The sequence below is a fragment of the Cuculus canorus genome, chromosome 18 (assembly GCF_017976375.1).
Source record: "Cuculus canorus isolate bCucCan1 chromosome 18, bCucCan1.pri, whole genome shotgun sequence".
NCBI classification, from domain to species: Eukaryota; Metazoa; Chordata; class Aves; order Cuculiformes; family Cuculidae; genus Cuculus; species Cuculus canorus.
This window is the reverse complement of record NC_071418.1, coordinates 150,873-176,929: the sequence shown is the minus strand read 5'-3', so window position 1 is coordinate 176,929 and position 26,057 is coordinate 150,873. Positions and strand designations below refer to the sequence as shown.

Sequence of the window (26,057 nt, the reverse complement as noted above, 5' to 3'; positions counted from 1 at the left end):
CCGTCATCACTGGCTGGAGTGAGGCAGGGGAGTGGGGCTGTGCTGGCAGCTCAGCAATGCTGTGCTAGATTTTTAAATGATCCCTATGCAGAACTGGCTTCACAATATGTGCATTGGGGTGAGCAGGGGTCAGCTCCTGGCGTCTCGGGGCTCCTGGCTGGGGTCCAGCACTGAGAGCCAGAGCTCCCAGTGTTGATGTCACCCTTGGCTCCTCTTTCTCCAGTGCTCCCGTTGGCACCCAGCCTGGGTGACACCTCCAGCAGTGTGGGTGCAGTATCACAACTGAGGCCATGGGTCCTGGTTGTGACAGTGGCAGGCTGACAAATGGGGTACAAAGCTGCCCCTGAGCTTACCATGGCAGTGGCTTCTCTCTGGTTTGGCTTTTCTCAGCTGCCTGTGGGGCTGTGCTGGCAGAAAGCAAATAGGGAGGGAGATGTATGTGTGTCCCTCTACAGGGAGAGTGTGAAGCTGAGAGCCCTGGGGATGGCCTTTGCCCGTCACTGCTGAGTAGCCAAGGATATCAGTGCAGCTGATCTGACTCTCTGCACATCTCCTGTCTGATATTTATAGCATTTGTGTTATCAACTCAAATCAAAATCATGCTCCACTAACTTGCACTGCAGGACTAATTAATCACCAGGGGTTTTAAGCAAGCATTCAAAGGGTCCATCCTTCACCTTCATCCACAAGGGTGAAATGTGAAGGTGCTCGGTGCTTCCGAGAAGTGCTGGGGAACTGGGGGAATCTGCTGGTGTGTTGGGGTGCACTGGAGTGGACAGCCTGCAGAGGCTGTGCCTGGCGAATGCAGCTGCTCCTAGTGCAGAGCAGAGCTGGGAAGACAGGATGGAGAAGACGGAGGTGTACACAATGCGGGGTCTTTTAGCCTCACTTTCCCCCACTTCAGTGCTGTGCAGCCCTGGGTTGCTGGCAGAGTGGCTCAGCCCTGTGCTGGTGGCTGCTCATCTCCTTCCTCCTGTGACAGGTGACCTGTTAGGGGTGGTTCAGCGGCAGAGAGGCCATGCTGGGAGCGAGCCTGGAGGGTCCAGGCTAGGGGTCTCTGTGGTGGGGTTCCTGCTCAGTGTCACCGGACTGGGGGCAAGGGTGGGAGGACGGTGATATTGGTGAGGACAGCGGAGTGGGCTGGTGTCACGGGGGTGTGTGACTGGGAGGTGCAGATGAGGGTGCACAGGGGGCAGGTGATGGCAAACGGGACCTGTGAGCAGTACCGGAAGAAGCGGGGTGGCCACGGGAAGCTGGGGGAGGACAAGTAGGTGACACTTCTGGGAGGGCCCTGCTATGCGGCTGGGAGACCCCGGGACGGGCGACCCCGGGGCGAGGGGCAGCACCCCGCGCCGTGCCGTGCCGCCGCGCCCCGCCCCGCAGTGGCGCAGCCCCGGCGCTGGCGCGGAGGCGGTGCCGGGCGCAGCGCAGAGCGGAGGATGCTGCGGGAGGGGGCCGCCGCCAGCCCCCGTCCCGGCGCCGGTCCCGGGCGGGAGGGCGCCCCGCCGCATCCCGCCCGCTGAGCCCGGCCCGGCCATGGGGGCTCTGACCAGCCGGCAGAACGCAGGGGTGGAGGAGGTGGACATCCCCGCTAATTCCGTCTACAGATACCCCCCGAAATCGGGTGAGCGCCCGAGGGGTCCCGCGTCCCTGTGGCGGGGGAGCGGGGACTGGGGACCGGGCACCGGGCACGACCTTGGTACCGCCGGGGATGCCCGGAGCGAACCCTGACCGCGCGGGAGGGGGGGCTGAAAAACGCAGGTGGGGTGCTGGGCACCGGGGTCCGTGCGGCGCCGCAGGGGCGGGGTCGCCCTTGCTCCGGGTGCCTCTTTCCCAGCCAGACCTGGCTCCCAAACTTGGCTGAGTTGATGCGACTTTAATGATATTATTAGGTGTACTCGTGCGCTGCGGCGCCGTTTTGGGAAGGCTGGAGCTCTTTTTGTCTTTCTGGTGTTGTTTGCTCGCGAAAAGCCTGGGTTTAAATTCCCGGGAGGATGAGGGAAGCTGGAGTGGGAGGGATTGGAACGGATCCCTCCTTCCCAGGGCCCTGCCCCACAGCAGCAACCCGGCTCGTACCATGGGGAGACTTCACCTCCACCTGCTCTTCGCCCTGCCCCGAGGCTCGTCAGTGCTGTTGCTGCTGCTCCCGAATCCAGTCCTGCCTTAAACCTTGTGTGTGACCTTGGAAAATCCATCCCTCCCCTCAGTGCCTCTGCAAAGGGTTTTGCCTGCAAAGGGCCGGGCTGAGCGGATGTCGGGGAGGAGGGGTCAATGCGGCGGCTGCAGTGGGGAGAGGCGATGGAGTTCGGCCCTTGGGTGGGTAGTGCTTCAGAGCCCCCAAAGCTCCAATACCAGTGGGTGATGCGTGAGAATACCATGTACGTGTGTGGGGACTGTCACAGGAACCTTGCGGCACTGAATATTATTAATAGCTAACTATTTTGGTAGTTAATAGGATAACGTAAAGGCTTGGATGACTAGTGCTGTGACAAAATACTCACTAATTACAAATAAAGACCTCCTGCGGAAGAATTACAGTCAACACAAGCCCTACTCTTGTCCTGAAAAGCTGTTCTTGGCTTCTTAAAAAAATTCTAGTCTAAAATCAGTTGCACAGCTGGCTGGCACACCTGCAGCAGCGGAGGTTAACTGGGGTGCTGTGAAGTGGAGATATCCCATTCTTGGCACCCTGTTCTCCTCTACAGGGCTCCTCCAGCTCCCTCTTTTATGTGGTTTCAAGGCTGCTGTCACCTTGATGCCAGCCAAAGCTCCACGACCCCATCTGTGGATTTGCTCTCTGCAGGGGTCATGGCTTTGTGCAATAAGGAGTTTTGTCTTGGAACTGCATCCTATTTAGGGGCTCTGGAAATATCTGAGGTAGAAGGGGTGAAGAGTGCCAGTCCTGTGCCCTGCTCTGGGTGGGGGTGAGCGCACTTAGCTGAGCACTTCCAAACTCATCTCAGCTGGCAGAGGACACCAGGCTGATGCTTAACTACAGCTTTCGGGGAGAAACGGGAGCTTTCAGGTGTGCTCAGCCATGCTGACCCCACCAATGATGCCTGGACAGAGCTGGAGGGAGCTGTCCCAGAGCTGCCTAGGGTCCTCAGGGGCAGGAAGTGCCCAGGTGACATGGCCATCTGCACTGGGATGAGGGCAGGTTGGTGTCTGTGATAGATTATGGCCCTTTTGCTTTTAATCTGAGAGGGGATTTGCCTTCAGTGCTGCCAGCAGCCTAGAATGAGGCAGGGGAGGATGTGCCAGTCAGTTGAGCAGATTCCTCTGCAGTGGCAGTGCTTCTCCTGCTTCCAAGGCTTCCGGGTAACACCCACCAGCTTTGGATGTGTGGCCCTGGAGTCATCTCACAGGATCCTGAGGCATTTCCCTCTGTCTCTGGACATGATTTTGGCTGTTCAGTTGCAGGCTCACCTGGGATGGATGGTGCTGCCTATGGGAATGGGACAGCTGCATCTTGTCCCCATCAACCATCCCTGTTTCCCATTCTGGGGGTCCTATCCCCTCAAGGCAGGGTGCAAATGGGATTAGTTAAGACAATGTTATGAAGCAAAAGCTCGAGCTTTCTTCAGTGAATCTTAAGCTCATGCTGGCAGAGATGGTGGGTGGGAGAGCAAGCGGGTGCTGTTTTATGGACCCTGCTGCCTGGCTAGTGGGATGGCTTTCAGGGCAAGTCCCCAGGTTTCAGCCCCTTGTTCCTGGCTGAGGTCAGTACAGAGCTCCCCTCTAAGCGCATGGGAGAGACTGTTAGTGGGGCCCCGGCTGGGAACAGCCATAATGGTGTTAACCAGGCAGTGACACCGCAGTCCCAGGGGGCACAACCCCATAGTGCTGGTACTATCATAGCACAGGGAACAGTGCTGCTGCTGGGATTTGGCTTCACCTCTGCTGCTGCTGGTTCTGGCTGCCTGCTTTAGAGTGCTGTATTAAATAAGCCACAGTGTGCCAGTTCACCAGCCAGTGATGGGACACCCCATGGCAGAAGCACATGGTGCCTTTTAACCAGCCTGGGCTTCACCCAGACAGTGCCATACCCACCACAGTGCCTTGTGCTGGCACCCACTACTGCCGGGTGTCCCCACACCCTGTGCCACAGCCACTGGGCTGACCACAGGCTGTGCAAAACCTGGTGCTTCCCTCTCCGGAAGCATGCAGATGGACTTAAAATGAGCTTTTCTATTTTAGCCGCTTTGGAGAGCTGGGCTGTGACGCTGTTGAAACATTAGGGCTCTGTCATTCAAGAGCCAGAGGCTGTGTTACCAGAGCTGAGCCAGACCCCAGCAGGGCAGTGATGGCTCAGGGAACAATGCAGAATGTGAGCCAGCGTGTACCAGAGCCACAGGCATGGCAACATCATGCTCCAAGGTCTGCCCCCAAGGGGTCCTCTGCCATCTCAGAGCATCTGGGCAAGGTGGCATCCCTGGCACTCATGGTGAAAAGGGGCTGAGAGTGTTATCAGCATCAGCTGGTGCCAGATATGTCCCATGTGACAGTGCCAGTGGGAGCGCAATACATAATTTGTTTGTCAGGAACACAAGGCAGTTTGGTTTTATTCCTCCTTTCCAGCAGCTGTTCTGTTCGGCCCTTCCCACATGCTTGCTGGCCTGTGAAGTTTAACATCTCATTATAGCTCAGCTTTCCTGCGGCGATGTGACTGTCCTTGACAGGCTTTCCTTCCCCGGGAGCGGGCATTGGTTAAGGATTTATAATTAGCTGATAATAAGGTGGCTGTTGCTGGAAAGATGCTTTCTTCCTCTGCCACCTGGCTGTGCCTGTGGGGTCACTGCCACCAGTGGGGCTGGCACGGTCCTGCTGATGCCCCAGGCTTTCCTGTGCTGGTGCTTCCTGGACAGAGCCTAGCACAACCTGAAGCAGTTGTTCATGGCAAAGTTTTTGGAGGACCTTCCCTGGGAGAGAGCATGGGGCCAGTGCTGTCTGCTGCAAAGAGCTGAAGTCCCTGGGCCATACGTGGTGTGCGCTGGGAGCCAGAAGCACACAAGGGTGCTCCCAACCGCCAGCAGAGAGGCTGGGTGATGGCAGCGTGGTCCTTGACTCCTCTGCCCATCCTGTGAGAGCGCCTAGCACCCATCAAACCATAGATGTGGCCATTGCCGAGAGCCTGTGCTCCATTTTCCAGCTTCTTCCAGTGCGAGGAAATGCTTTCTGCAGATTTAAATATATTTTTTTTTTTTTTTGCATCTTCTGCTTTCAGCCAAAGTTAGTGCCAGGAAAATCTTCCAATGGCCCCTTTCTCTCCTATCTTTGCTGCTGCCGGCAGCTCTGAAGGCACCTTGCTCTTGGGTTTTATTCACGTGGTTGTGTCCTTCCCTGAGGAGCTGCCTATAAATTATGTACATGGAAAATGGGACCAGAAAGCAGCAGGTATCAATAATTGATGGTCAGTGTTTGCTAGCAGGCACACCGCATCTGGGCATCCCTGCGTGGTAGGGCCTTTGGGTGAAGCTGTACGGCCCCACTTGTCCCTCCTGCCACGACATTAGATCCCCTCTTCTCTTTCTCCTGTGAGCTTTGGGTTTGATTTTGGTTTTTAAATGCAGTATTAAGGCCTGATCCAGCCCTGGGCAGTCTGCATCTGCTGGGAGGTAACTGCAAACTCTGTCATGAGTCCCCACAAGCAAAGCTGCAACATAGGCTTGATCTCTTTCATCTGCGGTCCCCAAATGTTTAGTAGACCTCCTGGAGGGTCTACTGCCCCTGCCCCCTGCCCCCCCCCCCATCCACCCCAATCCTCCCTCCTGCAGTTGAGCCCTTCCTAGGGCTGTGGGCTGAGAACTCACAGAACTCAGTTCAGTTGTGATTGGACTGCTTACCTGCCAGTGGCTGCAGCTAGCCTGAGTGAGTGTCTGCCTGTGGACACCCTGCCTTGAATGGCACAAGAGATCTGTGATGCTGGGTTCTGGGCAGGAGGAGCCCAGCTCTTTTCAAGAGCTGCATGCCTAGTCTGTGCTGCTCCTTTCCAGCAGCATAGATGGGAGTGTAGGAAGCCAGCCTGGCTCCCTGGGGACTCCTAGGGCATTTTGTGCTCTGGCAGGATGGGCTGTGACTGCTGCCTCTCTTGCCTCCTTGGGAAATTAGCTGATGTTTATACAAAGTATTAGTGTGGCTCTCCTGCTCTGCTGGCCCTGGAGCTGTCTCCTGTCTTTCCTTCCTGCTCGCAGACCAGGATTCAGCTGCCCCTGCCCACACAGGGATGGATGGAGGTTGGGGTGACCTTGGGTGGCTCAGGCTAGGCTGGGGCTCACAGGGATTTCCTAGGCTGGGAAAGCAGAGCAGGTGCTGCACTCAAGGAGGCAGACAGCTGAACCCCAGAGTGTAAATCTGCTCCCGTTAAATCCTGCTGGATGGAGCAGCATTTGCCTCTCTCCATTGCAGCACTCTCTGCTTGGGCTTTGGCTGTCACGGCAGCCGAGCAGGACCAGAATTGCTGACAGCAGGAGGATGTGCACAGAGAAAGGGGAGGGCAAGGCAGGCAGGCAGAAGACAGCCGGAAAGGGTTGCTTCTTGGCTACCTCCATCTTTCCCTCTGCCTGCCTGGAGGCTGGCAGTGCACAAGCACAACCCAAAAGGCTCCCAGCAAGGTGACCCTGGTGATGAAGCCACCTCTGAGCCATTGATCCAGTGGTTTTGTGTGGCTCTGTCGCCTGATTGAAGCCCTGTCCTCCCCCTCCACTCAAATGGTCTGTGTTTTCTTTCCAGGGAGCTACTTTGCCAACCACTTCATCATGGGCGGCGAGAAGTTTGACTCCACGCACCCTGAGGGTTACCTCTTTGGCGAGAACAGTGACCTCAACTTCCTGGGGAACCGTCCTGTGGTGGTGGGCACAGAGGCGGGACATGGGGCTGGGGGGAGAAACGGGGGCCGGAAATACCCTTTCCCAAAGTGATCGTGACTGTGTCTGTCATGGAGGTACATGGCATGAGGCTGCTGGCTTTCACATGCCAAAGGCAGAACCATCCAAGCACACCTGGGGTGGCCCAACTGGATTCTCTGATGTCTAGTATAAGGGCTGACTATTTGCTGCAGCCTGTCTTCCATCAAGGACTAATCTGGATCTCCTCTCAGGCTGTCTGCCCATGTATGTGCGCTCCAAAGCAACATAATGTTATTGCTGTATCTCTCATCTTGCTGCCAAATTTGAGTTGTAAAGGGGTGAATAGCTTTGCAAGTGATTGGGAACAGACCAGGCAATTGCGTGATCTCTGCCCTTGGGTGCCACTATGTGCTATACCCATGTTGTGGGCCATTGGACCTCAATGTATTTTTGTCAGCCAAGATGGCACGTGGTGGGGGAATATGCTGGGAATGGTGCTGATGTGCTGCAGAACAGCGTAGCTTGGACAGGAGCAGGCAGAAATATTCCCCAAGCCCTGGCAAAAAAAAAAAAAAAAAAAGAGGGTAAAAGCAAGACGTGATGGGGGCTTTGGGCAGCACCGATGAGTTTCACAGTATTGGGTGCTGCTGGGTCTGGCTAGTCCAAGGGCATGGGGAAACAGCTGCAAAGGAGTTCCCTGGCCCCATGGTGCCTGAGCTGTTTCTTCTGCTTGCTGCCTTTTGAAAGGGAGGAAATGAGAGCAGGGCTGTCACCAAAGTGAAGTTTCAGCTGTGGGGGTAATGTCTCCCGATCGTCCCCTGATCTTCTGGGTGCATCTCAGCAGGGTGGCTCCTCAGCATCAGCTGAAGCAATGTGGGGGTCAAGTAATAAAAAAAAAAAATCAAGGTGAGGAATTAAAAGGCACCAAAGCTTTTCTGTTGAGCCAAGAGAAATTTGCCTGATGCTAATGGCCCAGCTCTTGAATGCTGCTTGTTCTGTTTTGGGCTGGCAGGGCTGCTGCCAGTCCTATTTGTGTTTCCTCCTTGGAATCAGCTTCAGCAGCGTTTTGGCAGCATCATACGGTCCTTCAGCAGTGAAGCATTGGCCTCAGAGCTGTGCCAGAGCAGGTATTCTGGTAGAGCCAAGGGCAGGAGCAGCCCCCAAAACCCGTGAGTGTTGGATGGGCAAAGCCAGTACCTTTCTTTCCATCTGCGCGCTTCCCCTGAAAATGAAAAGTGAGCACTGGGGTTCTCTCTCCAGCAGAAAGCGTGGAGTAATCTTGATTACAGTAAAAGCCTGTAAACGGCACAGCAAGGAGTTACTGTGTCAGACATCCCAACAGCAAAAGCAGCAGGGAATGTAAAGAAACAGCTTGGGAACAGGAGAAAGAATTAATATAGCGTTGCAAACTAAATTGCATTGCTCTGGTTTAATTACCCTGGTCTGCAGAGCTGTGACTGAGGTCCCACCTCTCTGGAGAACGGGGAGTGTTTCAGGGCTGGGCTTTCAGGTCAGGCCAGTTCTGTGGCTTAGAGAGGGTCCAGGAGGTCCTAACTTGTTTCTGGCCCAAGCCTGTGTCCAGGTCTCTCTGGTGCCACATCTGAGACCTGTCCTGGTGCTTCTTGGCTGTGACGCTTTTGCGTTCTGGCCTGTTGTGAGAGCCCTGGCTGGGCTGGAATCGTCAGAGATGGCCAGTGCTTTTTGATGGGTGATTTAGTTTGGATTCCTTGGAGATTTTGGAAAAATTGTCCCCCAAGTCCTCTCTGAGCTAAGTGCATTGGCTGAGCTATTAACAGTGCTGCTTGCCAAGGGGGTGTACAGAACACCTGGAGGCTGTGCAGACTCTCCCCTCTATGGATACATGATAATCTGGATTTTCCAGCTTGAGGTGGGTTCCCAAGGGGCTGTGAAGGCCATTGCAGGTTTAAATAGCCACTGTGCTGGGACACCTCTGCAAGGTGACTGACAAGGAGAGAAGCTGGCTGCAGCACCCGGAGAGCATGGGGCATTCTGGGAAAGCCAGAGACTGTTGAAACGTGCTGCTGGTTTTCCCTGCCCAGACAGATTGGTAGCAATTGCAGTGAGGTTTTTTCTGTTGTTTTTCAGCTTGATTAAATTAAGGAGATGCAAATCTGGCTTGCAAAATTTCATTCAAAAAAACCCCTGACCTCTCCCCCAAAATCAGCCCAGGTGTGGGTTGTGAAAGAGCCCAATGGTGACGGCAAAGTGTTTTCTGCAGCAAGAGATTTGCCTGTGGCGCTTCCCCATCCTGCCCTTGCAGGCTGCACCCAGGGGACTCTGCTGCCTGCTTCTCTCTACTACATTGCCCATCCCTCGGTGCTGTGGTGGGAGGGAGCTTGCACTCATGGGCGCTGTGCCTGTCTGGGTGGGCTTTGCTGCTTGCCACAGGCTTGTTTGGGTATGTCTTGGCTAGGCATGGTACAAATGAGCAAAATTGGATTGCTTCATTAATTTGATAGCAGAGGATGTATCCTGACATGGCAGAGCATGTTGTGACGTGGCTCAGCTCCACGGCCTTTTCTCACTTGCTTCCAGCTGCAACAGGCCATTCTGCAGATGTCTGTTTAGTGCTCATCAGTCCTTAAAAATCTCATTAATACCATATTAATGACTCAGTCACCTTTTTCTCCTCCCTGAGGGGAGGAGAGGGTGACAATTCCAAAATGCTGTGGACTAGTCGTCAAAGGGCCTCATGCCATCCATTTCAGTGCCACCTGTGGGACCAGAGCTGTGGGGTGGTAAGACACAGTGGGTGATGCCCAACTGACAGAGTGGGGATGGGGCAGGCCTGGTTCTGGCAGCTGCCCATCTCATCCCATCCCGTCCCATCCCATCCCACTGAGCTCTGCACAGGTCCCCAGCCAGGGCAGTTGTGCAGCCCAGTCTATCCCACTCTGCAGCGCTCTGGGGCAGGGAGGGTGATGGTGACTTTGGGAATGGGGAAGGTGACAACGGCTTTCCCACGTGAGGGCGCCAGGGACACAGGAAACAGGCACCTGGCTCCCTGCAGGGCATGTGCAATTGGATCTTGTCCCCTCCATATCAGGATTCAGCAGGTGCCTCACCATCCCTGAGACCCCCAATCCCACTCTAGGCTGAGGGCGGTATGGGGGACAAAGGGATCCCAGCGGCCTGGCTTGGTTACTTATTCTCGCTCCCCAGGTAGCAATAGAGCTCTTTGGCTCTTACGAGCATCTGCTGATGGCACCTGATGCCCTCCTGGCTCTGGCTGTCCCCTTGCATGTGGTGACAACTCACCAATGAGCTGGGCATTAATTCTGGTGTAAGCCTCTGTCTCCTCAACACATCATTGCCTCAGAGGGGCTGATCCCTTCCTGGCACTCTCCCTACCTACCTGGGAGACAGAGAGAGGGGAGATGGATACCATGTCCCTTGCTTGCTGTCCTTCGTCTCCTGTGGGTAGCTGTGGTGGCAAGGAGGGTGTGTCCCCCTGCTGCCACCATGTCCCTTCTCCCTAGCAAGTCCTGTAGAACCTCTGTGAAGGTGGACAGGAAGGACAAGGTCAACTTGGAGGATGGCATGAGACCTCTCGCTTGTACTGGTGCTGCCTGCCTGGCTGTCCTGTTGGTTCCCCACTCCGAGCATGAGTCTGGCGGAGACCGTACTACCCAAATCCCATCCATCTTTGGGAGAAAACAGGGACATGTGTCTATCTCTTGGCTGGTGGGCAGGGAGGAAGCTCCAGCCTCACCCTTCCCAGCCTCATCCAGCAGCTCTGTGCTGCATTAGGGGCCTAAAAATAGACCAGTGCCTGTCTGGCTGCTCTGTGCGCCATGTCGCTCCGGACGAACGAACAAAAAACAGCCTCTCTCTGTTTGCCCCCTACCCCACCAGTGAAACTGTCCCCTGCAAGGGCTTTCAGGCTTGTTTTTTGTGAAGGGATGTCCCTGTCATGACACTGCCTAGTACCCAAGTGCCAGCGTGAGATGTGGGTGCTCAACACCCACCAGAATGCACAGCCCACCCCGGATCCCTATGTATAGTGGGTCAGGTTGGAGATGGGTCACTGGGACATGTGGGGATATGACTGCTGTAACCCTCCCTCCCTCCGTGTGCGTCTAATTTCACGGGTGTCCCTCTTGTCCTAGTTCCCTTACGCTGCTCCGCCTCCTCAGGAACCTGTGAAGACCCTCAGGAGCTTGATCAACATCCGCAAGGACACACTGCGACTTGTCAAGTGAGTCCCACAGGGAGAAGGACAAGGCCATGAGCCATGGGGAGGGAAGAGTACAGCTGGATGCTCCTTGGAGATGCTGACCACAGGGATGCTTTTGTCTCAGCACGGATGGATGGAGGGGGATGAGCCACCGCTGTCCAAATCTGTCCCTTCCCCTCCCAGCGTGGGTGACCTTCCTGAGAGCAGGCAGTGGCTGTGCTGACTCCACCACAGGATTAAAGAAGCTTAGTTCTGCTTTTGAAGTGCTTTGCTTTTTCTTCCTTCCCCACTTTCCAAAGGCTTTGTTGAAGGGAGGCTGGGCATTGCAGCTGGAATGGGAGGTTTGGGATTACAGCTGAAATCTGCCTGCAGCGCTTCCCAGCCTGCAGGCTTAACCCTGGGCCCTCCTGGTGTTTCTCAGTTTCTGCTGGTGGAGGGGGGCAACCTGTTTTGGAGCCAATGATGCCAAGGGCAGCCTCATGCCAGGGGAACAGTTCTGGGGCATTCTGAGGCATCCCTGGTGGGAGCCTGTCTCCCAGCCCCTCTGTGCTCCCCAGGTGCTCGGAGGAGGTGAAGACCCCAGGGGAAGAAGTCAGCAAAGCCAAGGTGCACTACAATGTGGAGTTCACCTTTGACACTGATGCCCGCGTGGCCATAACCATCTACTACCAGGCGAGCGAGGAGTTTCACAATGGAGTGGTGAGGTGAGGACACCCAGCCTGGTTTGTGTCACCCCTCCCCAGCCTGGCCTGTGTCTCCCAAGTGGAGCGTGTTCTCACAGCCAAGATGCAGGGCTCTGTTGATAGATATGGAGCCTCTCCTTCTCAGAGCATCTCCCTTCCTGAGGGCAGGAGGCAGCTGCTGGTGGTGCTGGGGCTGGAGGGGGACTCCTCACCTTCACCGGATGCCACTGCCACATCTCTGCCAGCCCCATCACTGCACCTCCCAGTAGCCACCAGGCTGGCTGTGGGGTTGTCCCTGTCCCATGTTGAGTGCTGTGGGGTTATTTTGTCCCTGTGGATTATTTTAGCCCTTTATAGGACTTCTTACCTCAGTCCCAATAGGCATTCAGGATTGGAGGCAAGGAGTGATCCCTCTCTCTCCCATCTTCCTGGCATTTCCATGAGCCGGAGGACTGGGAGGAGTATGGGATACCCGTGGTGCCACTGACCCTATTCTCTCCATGTGGACCAGCTACATTCCCAGGGATAACAGCCTGCAGTCGGAGACGGTGCACTACAAGCGAGGGGTGTGCCAGCAGTTCTGCATGCCCTCCCACACTGTTGACCCCTCTGGGTGGAGTGAGGAGGAGGTGAGTCCCACTGGCCCATGGCATTGACCGCGGGATTGGATACGGTTATGGTTGTGGGATAAAGCTTCCATTGCTGCTTTATCTCACCAAGGCTCTCCTTTTGTCTCTCTCCAGCTGGGCTTTGACCTTGACCGGGAGGTGTACCCCATGGTGGTGCACGTGGTCGTGGATGAAGGAGAGGGTAAGGAGGGGGTTTCTTGCTGGCTTGGGCTTTCCCAGTAGCTGGCAGAGTGGTACCAGCCCTTGCACCAACTGAGCAGAGCCTTCCCATTCTCCTTACTGCTGTCATGGCCCTGTGTGATCCTTGAACCCTGCCTGTCCCTTTGTGTTTTGCAGAGCATGCTGGGCACTGCCATGTGCTGCTTGCTACCTTTGAGAAGGTAAGTGTCAAGCTGGGGCAGTCCTCCCCAGTCCCACACCCTCACCCACTGAGTACAAGACCCTGGAGAAACACTGCAGGGCTCGGGATGGTGCTGTTGAGCTGGGGCTATTTTGGAGCTTCTCCTGAAATTCTATGAATATCAGCCAAATCCTTGATTTTAAGCACCTAATTTTGAGGTATTTGGTCTCAACTCCATCTTCCTTGTTCCATCAACTCTCCAGCCTTGTGATGTGTGTGACATTCCACACCTGCCTGGTACTGGGTGGTCAGGAGAAAAACAGAATTGTTGTAAAATGGACGGGTTGGGAGTGAGGTGGGTGCGACAAGATCTACAGGGTGAGTGAGTACTCAAGCATAGTGGTCCTTGAGGTGCTCAGCCCTTGTGCCTACCCATGTGCTCTTCTCCATCTAGCACAGCGACGGCACCTTCTGCGTGAAGCCACTCAAGCAGAAGCAAGTGGTGAGTGTCTGGGTGTCCCCGAGGCGGTGAAAGGTGACAAAGGGCTTTCAGGGAGCAGCAAACCCTGTGGTGTGGGTAACAACCTGCCCCTGCCCTCCTCCTGCCTCCCAGGGACCTTTGGGACCACCAGCAATTTTGAGTGTATCAATGCAAAGAGAAACTGTGGGCAAAGAGGGCTGGACTGGGAGCTATGGTGGCTGAGAAAACCATGCCTCCGCTTCTCACTTCTTCCCCACGGGGGTTGCAGGTGGATGGTGTAAGCTACCTTCTGCAGGAGATCTACGGCATTGAGAACAAGTACAACACACAGGACTCTAAGGTACATGCCTTTATCCCACAGCCTCCATCCTGCAGGTCTTCCCTCATCTCCTAGCTCCTTCTCCTAGCATGGGTACAGCCATTAAAACATGCTCTGGGCATGAGTTTGCAGCACAGCACAGAGCTGGGACAGTGCAGGCATTTGGGTGTACTTTGCATTGGCATCAACATTGCCAGAGCCAAAAAGGTGAAGGATTGAGCATTCTTTCCCCATCCTTTGTGATCCTTTGGGATAGTGGTGACTGGATCTTGCTGGTTTAGGAGAGCACTGTGGGGCTTGAAGCATGGGACATGCCTCCCGCTCTGCTATATGTATGTATGTAAAAGTTGGAGTGGAGGATGAATCTTTGTGGTGTGCCTTGATGGCTGCAGCCTTGTCTTCCAGCCTCCAAAAGGGGAGAGATAAGGTCCCAGGGCTGTGTTTCAAGGGCAGGTAGGCCAGGGACACAGGCAGGATCCTGCAGCAAGCTCTCACGGCACCCAGCAGGTATTTTAGGGCGCCCACCCTCATGCTGTGCCGGCTGGGGACCCCAAGGCTAAGCAATTCCCATCTCTCCCGTGAGGCAGGTGGCTGAGGACGAGGTAAGCGATAACAGTGCTGAGTGTGTCGTCTGCCTCTCGGACGTCCGGGACACCCTCATCCTGCCCTGCCGCCACCTCTGTCTTTGCAACACCTGCGCTGACACCCTGCGATACCAGGCCAACAACTGCCCCATCTGCAGGCTGCGTAAGGACTGGGAGGGGCTCACCTCTCCCATCCTTGGCTTTTTGGGTTCCTCCAGCCCCATGTGCAGTGGCGCTGTGCAGTATGGGGATGCCCCTCCTGGGAAATGGAGTGGCATTTTGGAGGAGGTCTCCTTATGGCACCCAGTTTTCACCCCACCCTTCTTCCTCGCTGCTGCAGCTTTCCGAGCTTTGCTTCAAATACGAGCCATGAGGAAAAAGCTGGGTCCCCTCTCACCCACGAGCTTCAACCCTATCATCGCCTCGCAGACCTCTGACTCCGAGGAGCACTCGGTCAGTGCCTGGTTGAGCCCGACCCACCCGGGCAGCTGTGGGACCCCATCCCCCTCCACCCCATGGTGCTGGGACCCAGGATGATTTAGGGATGCATGTGCTTCCTGGGGCCCTGGTTTATTTATTTAACGCAAATGGGTCTTGCAAAAAATACAAGGTTTAATATTGCAAAAAAAGGGCTTTCTGTTGGGTGGAAAGACCATGAATTTTGGGCTTTCATTTGTGCAGGGAGTTTGTCAGTTCTCTGGGGTTTGGCTTCTCCCCAGGGCATCTTGATCCTGTTGGGAGCAGGGATGAGCTGGGGCAGTGACATGGGACTCCCTTACCTTGTTTCCCTCTCTCCACAGTCCTCAGAGAACATCCCTCCAGGGTATGAGGTGGTGTCGCTGCTGGAGGCCCTCAATGGGCCGCTGACGCCTTCACCAGCCACCCTGCCACTGCGGGCGCTGGGAGACCCCCCAGGCGCAGGGACCCTGCCCTCCCATGGCAGCGACGGGCCCCTGCCTCCGCTGCGGGCCCTCTCACCCCTTGAACGCCTCCCTGACTGCGGACCGCCGGGTCTTAGGCTGAAGAAGAGCCTCTCCAAGTGAGTATCAGGGTTGGTGTGGGGACCCAAGGAAGTATGAAGAGGTCTGAAGGCTGCAGCCCTCTGCTTTCCCCACTCTGCACAGGTCTGCCTCACAGAACTCTTCTATTCTGCCTGAAGAGGAGGATGAGAAGTCGTGCACCGAGTCAGAGCCGAGGGTCTCCAGGAGAAGATCCCCTGCCCGGCACGAGGAGGTGAGGGCTCACTAAAACACACTGGTGATGAGCTGAGGCACCAGAGGGCAGCAGGTTTGGAAGCAGCTTGGGACCAGAGGGTCTGGCTGGGGTTTGCCCCTCTTGGTTCTTCTTCCATCCATAAAGATGCCGAGGGCAGACAGATGCATCCTTGATCAGTATCCCTCATCCCATCCTTCCTATGGGCTCTTCTTCCAGGAATGTGGTGTGACACCAGAGAGTGAAAACCTCACCCTGTCATCTTCAGGAGCCATTGACCAGTCCTCGTGCACTGGGACTCCCCTCTCTTCCACCATCTCATCCCCAGAAGGTATGGTGCAGTGGAGTTCACAGGTGCTGGCAAGGCAGGAGACTGGGATCATGCTCTCAGATCCATCCTGCGGCAAGGGGGTGTGGAGGGGGTTTTCCTCGCCGCTTTCTACCCTGCCACAGATACTGCATAAAGCCCCAGGGTGTCATCTCTGTTTCATCACCCATAGATCTGAAGATGGACGGCACGAGGGTGCCAGTCACCCATGCTTCATCACCCATAGACCCAGAGATGGGAGGCATGGGGGTGCCAATTGCCTCTGCTTCATCATTCCATAGACCCAGAGATGGGGTGCTGTGAGCCCCAGGGACCCAATGCTGGCAGCCTCCCACTCATCACAGCTATATGTGGCATGCAGTGTGTCCTGGCTCTGTGTCCCGCTCCTCCTCATTGGCTCCATTTTTAATTATTTGGTGCTGTGCTGCGACTCACACTGTTGTGCTGGTGTGGTCCGGTGGCCCGACTCAGCCCTCACTCTCCCCTAGAGCCCATCAGCAGCAGCCTAGCTCAGTCCGTCATGTCCATGGCCTCCTCCCAGAGCCAGCACTCTCAGCTCAGTACCGACACGGTGTCCTCCATGTCCGGCTCCTATATCGCTCCTGGCACAGAGGAGGAAGAGGAAGAAGAGGGGAACATGCTCCCCTTGCCCGTGGCTGCTAGCGCCATGACCTCCGACGGAGAGGTAGGGGCTGGGGCATTTGTTGATGGCATCCATAACCTCCAGGTCCAAGAACTTCCCCATGGGATGTGACTTCTCTGAAGCCACTCGCACCAGACTTTCTTTTTTTTTTCTTTTCCATCTTTCCCACCTTCCTGCAGTCAACACCTGTGGAGTCCCCAGATTTAAACTTTGTCAGCATCTCCGCAGAGGAGCGTGATGCTGAGGTAACTGTAACCACCCCGCGCAGGGCTGGGAGCCAGAGTGCCGCCTGGCATGGCAAAGGGGCCTCGGTTATGCCCGGGTCTGGGTGCCTGCAGAGGGAGAAGCAGGGCAGCCGTTACTGCATCCCCTCAGGGCTGGGATGGGGAAGGGGCTGCCTGGGGATGGATGGGGTGGGATGTCCTCCATCCCAGGCTCATCTTCCTGGTCCATGGGCACTCCCTGGGGTGGGCTAGGGATGTTGCCCCAAAGGGACCCAGGGACAGATCCCGTCATGGGGCTGGGATGCCACAGGGCTGCTAATGCTTGCTGCCTCTCACCTGTGCCACAGGGCAACGACATGCTGGAGGATGAGGATGCCTCTCCCATGCAGGAAGACGGTAAAGGGCCCCGGGTCATTGTTGTCCCCCTGCTTTCGGTTCGGAGTCACTGGTCAGTCGCAGCCGAGCAAGTGGCTGATGGTGTGCTGGCCCCAGCTCCCCTGCCTGCCAGCTGCCATCGCGGGGAGCCCTAGGTGACTGCAGGCACCAGGGCTGAGAAAGCATCTGTCAAAGCAGGGCCACCCATGAGTTTGTTAAACACCAGTGGGTTGGGGAAGTCCGTGGGTCACAGAGAACCCAGCGAGGAGGGTGTGGAGCAAGCAATGGCTGGTGTGCAGGATCTGATAGTGTTTCCAGCAGGCCAGTGCAAAAGAGGCTTCTCTGTGTTTTTTTATTCTCCAAGAAGGTCTTTACTTGCATCTCTGAAAGTCTTCACCTTAGGGACCCCTATCTGGGCGGGTTCCCGTAGGAAGGGGTTGCAAAACTTTTCCCTCTGGAATGCTTTCCTAATTTTTTTTTGGCTTGTCCTCAGTGTTCTTTCACAAGCCAACACATGCGCATTGAAGTCTCTTCTTGTCTCCTCCCTTGCACTCAAATAGCCAAGGGAAGGCATAGTCACCACTGTGCTGTCAGCCATCAGCTGCCTTGGATTTCTTTTGGGTGATAAGGAGGCCCCTAGTGTGCCCCGTTTCATGTTCGCAAGTCTCTAGTCGGCAAAAATATATCAATACAGTTCCCGTGTCCAACCTGGACACTCAGCTGAGCTGCAAGCAGGAATACCTATCCTTGAAACCTGCTCTCTGCCATGCAGGGAGACTCTTGCTGATGGGGAAACTCAAATATGACAACTAGGGGCTGTAGCAGACATCCATGGGCATCCTAACACCTCTGGGAGCAGAATGGCCCTTCTCCTTAGGACATGGTCCTGCGACCCTTCTCAGCAGGGCTACTAGCTGATTTGGGAACATCCCTCCTGATGTTTAGGTGCGTGTATCTGATGGATGCAGGTAGCAACCTGGGGGATGATCTCTTGTACAGGTGATGCTGAGAAGCAGAGTTACTTCCCTCAGCCCCGAAAGCCTCCATCTGCCCTGCAAAGCTTGGCTACAGCTTCTTTTGCCCCATGCATCCAGTTGCTGCCTCCTCCTGGCATCCCTGCATCCCTGCATCATGTGCAGTGATGGTGCCGGAGAGGCTTCAGTGGGAGGTGACAGGTGCCACTGCAGCCCGACTCTGCTGATCAGGGAGTGCTCAGACATGCTGGGGGGAAGGTTTGGTTGAACCCCAGGCAGGCAGTGGGGGAGCAGGTTGCAGTTCATGCGTGCTGGTGCCCATCACCATATTGTTGCTGGTTTGCTGCCCTCCGATGCAGCTGGTGCAAGGAAGGGATCAGCTGGGACCATGCTCAGGCATTATTGTCCGCTTTTCACCTAATCCCATCTAGATGCATCATTTTTATCTTTTTTTTTTCTGAAAGAGGGTGGGGAGGGGAAAGGAAGAGACCCAGAAATCCCACACCCCACCGCTAAAAAGGCAAGCCCCAGCACCAAGCCACGGCGTTAACTGCCTTAACTCCCTTCCAGGCCCGAGGACAGGCGCTTTCCTCGGTCTGAGGTGTGACAATAACAATGACTTGGGCATCGCACACGTGAAAGCGCTGGACAATAAACTGTGCTCTGAGGCCTGCTTACCTGGTGAGTGGCCGTCTGCTGAACATGAACTTGGGATGGGGGGGACAGTTCTGCTCTTCCCTGCATCACCCCGGGCCTTTGCATCTGTCCTCTCCCATCACGATCCTCATCATTGCTACCACTATGCCCACCCCCACTAGGCTGTCCCAGCTGCACCCCACCACCTGTCTCCCTGCAGGGCTGAGCACCAGGCACCTCGCCACTCAGCAGCCATAGGGCAGGGTGACCTGTCCCCACTGGGATGTTCGTGGGGGATTACAGACTTGCTTTGCTGGCCGACTTTGTCCCTTGGCCAGGGACTGCTGGCATCCCAGGGGGGCACCAGCCCTTCTTGAGAAGGCAGTTGTGTGACACCACTAAAGCCTGGTCCAGACTTGTGGTGGGCACAGCAGTATTTTGGGTTGGAATATGTGTCACAGCTGCTTCAGCTTTGCCGTAGGGTCTGCCTGCCTCCCGCTCCTCTTCCCCCAAGGCTGAGAAGATGGGGCACGAGGTCTAATTGGCCTTCTGTAGAGCCCTGCAGCTCATCCCTCTTTTCCATTTCCCCATGCTTTGTCTCCCACTCTCCTTCCACTTTTCTTCTGTTTCCTCCTGCCTTCTCTCCATCTCTTTTTCCCTCCTGGGCTCATTTCTCTGTGAAAGTTCATGTTCGCTCTGTGCCAACACGATTTTCTCAGCCCACGCTTGTGTCCCCTCCTTGCCCAGAGTTGCCCAAAGGTGACAAATGTATTGGTGACCCCTGGTTCCTGTGCGGGCCAAGGGGTCAGAGGGTTGGAGACCCTGCCCAGTGCTGTAGGCTCCTCTCCATCAGCCCAGAGAGTGGGAGAAACAAGAGCTGGGGGGGAAGCCGAGATGAAGCCCTCTGAGGGTTTAGGTCTCCATCAATACATTTGTGAACAAGCTGAAAGCAACTCTACCCCTACCTTGCCCCTTCTGCTAAATTTATGGCAGGTCCCAGACCCACATTGGGAGAGCTGGGAGGGTGAGTGAAACCAGCCTAGCCCCTTTGGGAGGGGAAAGTCTTTTCTGCCCCCCCATTCTCCTCCTGGAAAGCTTCCTCTCCTGCTGCCTCACTTGTTCCTGGTAGTTTCTGCACTGGAGAAGCTCAGCTGAGGCTCTTGGGGAGGAAAAGATGCCTGCCACAAATGCTCTATGTCCCCTCCATTACCCTCCAGAAGCACCTGGCTGAGCGCTGCCAGCCCAGAGGGGCTGGGGAGGGGGCTGTGGGTGTCCCAGCTTCACCCCTGCCTTTGCTGTTGGTCCTAGCAAAGCATCCCCCAGTCATGGCGTCCGCAAGAGCCACCCCTGCCCACGTTCCCCTCAGTTGTGCCAAGGGGACAATGAGGAAGGGGGAGCTTTACAGCCCAAATGGCCCTGGCTTGGGGCCAAACTCTTGCTCTGCTGCAAGGACTGTGGCGGTCTCATCCCTTGCCTGGTCCAGGGTGCAGAATCTGGCCCCTGGGCTGAGCCCAGCCAAGGATACACTCTCCATCCTTTGGCCACCGTGTCTGTCCATGAATCCGGCAGCTGCACTGCTTGGAGCCCGTGGCAGGGAGCCATGCTGCCACCTGCATGAGAGGGGTGATCTGGCCACAGCATTTGCTGGAAAAAGCGAGAGGCTGCTGCTCACGCTGGGAACAGAGGAGGTGCAGAGCAGGGGCTTCAAGGCTGCCCACAGTCCCCTGGGTACGGCAGAGGGGCTGGAGGGAATAACTCCAGGGATGCTGAGCTCTGCCTTAACAGGATCAGAGGAAAGTTGCCCGGGGTGCTAGGGAGAGCCTGGGGACCTGGTGGGAAGCAGCCGCCCCACAAAGCTGTAATGACTGGTTGGTTGTTTCCTGGTCACAATTGGTGTTTTGCAATGTTGGTTTTGTTCGTTAGGCTAAGGGCAGCTCCTTCCTTCCCTGGCCCTGTCTGCTCCCTGTTAGCAGCCACTTGCTACTGGGACTCTTTGTGATGTCTGCTTGTGATGGAGATGATTTGAGGCACAATTTGATACTTGTGGTGCTAGATTGCAGTCACAGGGATGGTTTGCATGCACTGAAAAAGTCGATTTTGGCAGAGGCTTCTCACAGGTCTGGATGTAACTGCTTCCATGGGGCTGGCAAGAATAGGGCAGACTTTTACTTTGGGGACAGGTGCTATTTTCTCCAAAGCTTAAAAGTAAATCACCTTGACTAGAGATTTTTTTTTTCATTATTATTATTATTCCTTCCTCCATTTCTCTCATGTGGAGGTTTTGCCATGATCAGATCCATGGGTTCATTTTTGCCCTTTCTGTAATGGATGAGGGCAGGGGACTTGGTTCCTCAAAGTGGAAAAGTATGCGCTCATCCCCAGCACTGTTGTGAAATCTCTGCAGATTTCAGTGCAATGGGAAAAGGCTTTGAGAGGAGTTGAAAGGCCGTGTCCCAGGGATTTTAGGACACAAGGTTTAAATAAGGATACATGCCTGCAGGTGTTAAGTGGATCTCAAGGTGCACCAAGGTGTGTAGCAGGTTATGGGGGCTATCCCCATGGCTCAAAGCATCTTCTGGCTGCAGTCTCTGCCAGGGACAGGGTGCCAGAAGCAGTGTTGGAAAGAAACTGGGGGAAGGTGTCTGCCAAAAAAGCCTGGCAGCAAGGTGGGGAGGGCTGGGGATCTTCTGTGTCAGAGGTGGTAAAAGAGCTGAAATCCTCCAAGGGCTTTTGCCGGTTTAAACCTGCGGATGAGCTGAGCTGTAAGTGATATCGCAGCAGTGCAGTCAAGCCGGTTGAGTTTCACGGTGATGCTCTGCAGGACAGGTCTGGTGGCTGCTAACAGCTGCAGCCCGCGGGGAGAAGAGGTGGGTGGGCGTGGGGCCATGAGGCTGGACCATGTCCTGCTGTCCCCAGTCCCACTCCTGTGGGTCTCTCACCACTCCCAAGGGTGCACTGAGCCGAGCTGGGTCTCTGCACCAGAGCACTGCAGTGACTTATGCAACATCACGCTCTTAATGGCATTTCATTGTGCGTGTCTGGGGGGTGGGGAGTGTATCTGTGGTCCGGTTTAATTATCTATTCCCTCTGGGACCTGCAGACTTAACATATCTCAGTCTCCAGCCTGAGCCCACCATGAAAAGCCAGTTAAAACGGCAGCTGTCACTTCCCATAAATCAGCAGGCAGCAGATTGTTGTTGCTCCCTCTCTAGGAAAGCCTCAGCACTTGCCCTTCCCCTTGGGGTTCCTTTACACAGTTCTCCCAGTTGGGAGCTGCCCTGGGCTTAACCTTGCTGGTGGAAGCAGCTGCTTTGCTTTAGGGATTCACTTCCTTCCTAAGGGCACCACGTAGCCCCCGATCACTTGGGTGGTGGGATAAAAGCCATAGGCAAGCATGTCTCCAGCCCTGCCCGTCACCCGGCCCTGGCTGGAGGGTGCTGCCTGAACCAGGAGCCTGCAGACTGAGGGGGAGGCGTGTGGGGACCCAGCTCCCCAGTGCTGCAAGTGTGCCCACCCCTTTGTTCTCCTTGGCATGAAACCCGGGGCGGAGGGCACCACACATCACAGCCCCCTTGCACCGTGTCTGATGGTGGTTTTCAGACTGTCTGCAGGCAGGGAGCAACCCCCACCCTGCACGGTTGTCCCGTTTGCTTGCTCGCATGTGTGCCCCTGTGCTGCCTCCGCTCCCACCTTCACCATGTGCCTTCTGGTCTCTCCTGTCACGCAGCCGCCGTGCCGGACTCCTGCCCCATTAACATTGAGGAATAGGTATGAGACTCCCAGGGACTGCACCTGCCTCGCGCCTCATCACCTGGGGGAGGTGGTGGGTTGGCACCCCTCACCCCAGCACTGCTGGCTGTCTCTTCGCTGTCTTGGCCAGGGTGACATCCTTAGTACTTAATCTGCAGCCCTTGTGGGGCATCCGCATGTGGCCTCTCACTGGGCATGGGAGGGCAGAGGTAGCCCCTGTCCATCTGGGTTATTAAAGCCCAGCCATGGTATTTCCCTCAGCATTCCCAAGAAATTAGGGGCTTAAAGGGTTCCCCCAGCTCAGAGAGGTAAGTGCAAGTGCTCACCAGCCCTCGCTGCAGCCAAAATCCAAAGTGGGGCTGGGGAGATGGGTGTTACTAGGGTAGACTGAATTGCATCAGCTCTGGGAAGATGCTCAACTGCATAGTGGGCTTTGGGAGCCCCTAACCCCTGGTTTTCTTCCACCAGGCGTGGAGGCAGCCAACAACAACGTGGGGCTCCCATGGCAGGCACCCCAGCACTACTGCCCCCCTGGCACCCCAGACCTGGAGCAGGCAGCAGCCGCCCTGCCCGTGTGAGGGCTCAGCCTCAGTCGAGGCACGCGTCCACCTGCCTGCCCAGAAGGACTCTGGCGTCCGGGCACCATGGGCATCGCCAACTCCATCCCTTGGCTGTAGGAGGACTGATTTTCAAAAGAAAAGGTGGTAACCTCGACTTTTCCTCTCTGTCCTCCTCTGTGCAGAGAGAGGCTGAGAACTGTGTCACCTTAGAGCCCCCTATCAGCACATTCCCAACCTCCAGCCCCAAGAGGGACAGGTTGGGGTCCCCTCCTGCCCCTGACCATCTCACACACCCAGGGTCCTCTCTTCCATTATGTAGTCAGATAGGATGGGATCACCCCACAAAGGGCATCCTGGGACGTGGCTGGAGTGGGGCGGTGGGAAGAGGGTGCCCATGGGTGCACATTAAGGATAAGTATTGGCATTCGTGACCTTGGTGCATGAGCCGGTGACCTTCACTGGGGGGCTGGCCCCCTCTAAGCTTGCTGGCGCATGACCCCGCTGTGCCATGGGAGGTCCCTACACCATGCCATGGACTGCCCCTATTAAGGCACTGGCAATGATGGTGCCCACCCAGCTCCCCTTGTCGCCACTCTCCTTCCAGGTGGCATGTGGGCTCTTGGGCTGGGTCCATGAGATTGCTTTTCCCCAGGGATGGAGCAGGGTGGCAGGGGTGGGCAGGGAACCTGGTCCCCTCCCTGTCACTAGCCCCCAGGGCATCACTAGTTTAATCTTACTGTCTTCCGCCCCACTGTGAGCTTGGGGCTCTGGGCTGTGCCCTCTCTCTGGAACAAGTGCCAAAAGCGTCACCCCTCTGTCCCAATCCTCCTGCCCTGTCCATTGCACTTTGTAGCAGGGGGTGGATAAGAGTGCAGGATCTGCCCCCTCACCCCTACATACCCATCGTTACGGCCAGCGCTGGGCTGACAGCTTAAGCAGGTTTTGCTCAAGGGGACAAACACACAGGGACACTGATGAGGTAGGGATGCAGCTGCAGACCTCGAGGACCTGATGGATCCATTGGCAGAGGTCAAGTTCCACTCTAGAGAGCATCAGGGCCAGTCAGAAGCTGTTTTGGAAAGCATCAGATGCAGCATCCCAATCTAGCAAGCTCTGAAGCTGTTTGGGTCAGCCCAGGGCGAGAGGCTGAGCCCTCCTCGTTTTCTCAGCAGCACAAGCCAGGGGAGAGCTCCCAACACAGATGTGATAGTAAAGGCCATCTTCTCCTTGCAGGAGAAAAACATATGTCAGGGCTACCTTAGGATGGAGATGTTCATCCAGTGAAAGCAATGTCCCACGGCAGCTGCAGGGTGTGTGCCAGGAGCAGGTCCCAACCACCCATCCTCATGGTGGAACACGGGCTATGCTGATGACTATAGCTCCTTAATGGGGATGAAGCTCTATGGACCTGGGGTGTGTTTTCTCTGCCTGCCTAACAGCCAGGGCCGTGGTAGCTGCTTGCTCCGTGGCCCCCCGTGTGGGTCCTGCCGCCCTGCGGCTCCCTCTTCTGGGCTGGCACCCCACTGTATCTGCTGTGAGCTCAACAGCTTCCAAATTTCTCCCTGGGAAGCCAGGTATGGATGCTTGATGTGGGGGTGACATCCCTGAACCGTTGTCTGTGGGACAGGAGATGCTAACAGCAGGGAGGGCTGGAGTGGGTGGGGGGGGGTGAGCGCCCCATTTGGGGACATGCTGCATCCCTCCGTGGGGACACAACTGCCCGGTGTTGTGGTGAGGCAACTCATGGGTTTGGGTGTCCTGGCCCTGAGGAGCCAGCAGCACTGCACCAGACACAGCGAAGCTTTTGGGGGTTCACCATCATGCAGAGCTGAGAAAACTAGGGGGCCACAAGAGACTGGCTGCTCCCCCACCCTCTGGCATGGGCAGGGGAAGAAGAAATCAGGCTGATGATCCAGGAGTGGTTTGTCTACCAAAATCCAACCTTCCTCGTGGTTTCAAATGAAACAATGAGAAGTCTCCAGGCCTAGCTGGGCATCACAATGTAGGGCTGTGGCGGTGCTTGTAAGTGCCAGCAGATAAGGGCAGAATAGTCAGGTCCTTGTTCAGGAGGTGACCAGGAGTGTTTTCCAGCTGCTTCAGGCTGTGGGTTCCCAGAGCTGCAAGGAATGGCCAAGCAAGCTCACAGGGTGGCTGCAGACCAGGACAGCCATGTGCAGGCACCTGCCCCTTGCTTGGAGAGACCATGGCTGCTGGGGAGCACAGTGCAATGGAGAGGAGGCAGGAGGATGCTGTGGCTGAGCAGCATGCTGCTTCATGGGTGTATCTTCTGCCATGGCACAGGAGAGGTGGGATTTGGGTGTGGATGACACCAGTGCCATCCTCGGCCACCCAGAATGGACAAGGGATGGGCTGAGCTGTCAGTGCTGGCACTGTGGGGTGAAAGGCCCTGGTCTCACAGGGTAGCCTGTTGTTCCGGTGATCCACCTATCAGGGATTTAAGGAAAGAAACCAGATTGCTGCTTAACAACTTTGCTTTGAGCATGTTTTGGATTTTAAGAGTATGTTTAATAAAGGGCATCTTATGTTGACAAAGTTTCCAGAGGCATTTTGTGGTTACAAGATAAGGGCGGCTGAGGTCTTGGGGGCTCGGTGCATGGAAACCTACAAAAAACAGCCCAGAGGCTTCAAATCTGCTACAAGTTCCCTTCCAACCCGCATTACCCAGCCATCCTAAATCCTGCCTCCTCCAAGCCCTGCCAGGATGAAGAAGGTGCAAATGCAAACAGAACCGCTTCAGGAATAGTCTTGGCCTGGGGCAGCATCATCTCCTTGGTGTGGGGTGCCGGTGGCCAGGTGGGTGACACAGGCTCTGTGGCCCCTGGTGGTGCTGGGATGGATGAGGGCACCTAGAGGGGGACTGGAGATCAGGAGCACGAAGGAGCTAGGTGCTTGTGCAGGAGAAATCCCTCCAGTGCTGGGGAAGAAAACTTGTGCTGGGAGCTGATGCCTTGAAGGTGATGGGGAGGGGTATAAGTTGGTTTCATTGGAGGGGCTGATGCACGGTGGAAAGAATCGTAGAGTCGTTAAGATTGGAAAAGACCTCCAAGATCAACCCGTCCACCCCCCACCGTGCCTGCTAGACCGTATCCCGAAGTCCGCACGGTTTTCGAACCCCTCCGGGGACGAGGACTCCTCCCCAGCCCCTTCCCGAGCCCCCCGGGCTCCTTCTCGGACCGGGACTCGGGCCCGAGCGCAGCCTTCGCGCCCGCGGGGGCCGCTCCGAGCGCGACGCAGGCCCTCGGCTGCCATGGCAAC

The 26,057-nt window shown here is 56.0% G+C and overlaps 1 protein-coding gene across 2 annotated transcripts; it reads left to right on the top strand.

Moving 5' to 3' along the window:
* The first annotated feature begins 1,272 nt into the window (after window positions 1-1,272).
* Window positions 1,273-25,324, top strand: RNF157 (ring finger protein 157). 2 transcript variants are annotated; one of them, XM_054083180.1, is made up of 20 exons: window positions 1,273-1,624; window positions 6,730-6,848; window positions 10,976-11,064; window positions 11,601-11,747; window positions 12,238-12,355; window positions 12,470-12,536; window positions 12,692-12,735; window positions 13,150-13,197; window positions 13,445-13,516; window positions 14,083-14,242; window positions 14,420-14,532; window positions 14,880-15,118; window positions 15,204-15,312; window positions 15,511-15,622; window positions 16,108-16,304; window positions 16,442-16,507; window positions 16,834-16,882; window positions 18,406-18,516; window positions 22,199-22,239; window positions 22,690-25,324. In XM_054083180.1, exons 1-19 carry the CDS (start codon window positions 1,297-1,299, stop codon window positions 22,237-22,239), a joined length of 2,229 nt encoding a protein of 742 aa, XP_053939155.1. In that variant the 5' UTR covers window positions 1,273-1,296; the 3' UTR covers window positions 22,690-25,324. The 2 variants fall into 2 exon arrangements, with proteins under 2 accessions (XP_053939155.1, XP_053939154.1); XM_054083179.1 differs by lacking the exon at window positions 22,199-22,239.
* Window positions 25,325-26,057: the final 733 nt, after the last annotated feature.

Bases quoted from the DNA above. Each gene is read 5' to 3' on its own strand.
- RNF157 (XM_054083179.1), top strand. From the start codon at position 1,297: ATGCGGCTGGGAGACCCCGGGACGGGCGACCCCGGGGCGAGGGGCAGC. The intron at 6,849-10,975 runs GTGGGCACAGAG...CTCTTGTCCTAG, and splicing joins TGGGGAACCGTCCTGTGGTG to TTCCCTTACGCTGCTCCGCC. The intron at 16,305-16,441 runs GTAGGGGCTGGG...ACCTTCCTGCAG, and splicing joins CCATGACCTCCGACGGAGAG to TCAACACCTGTGGAGTCCCC.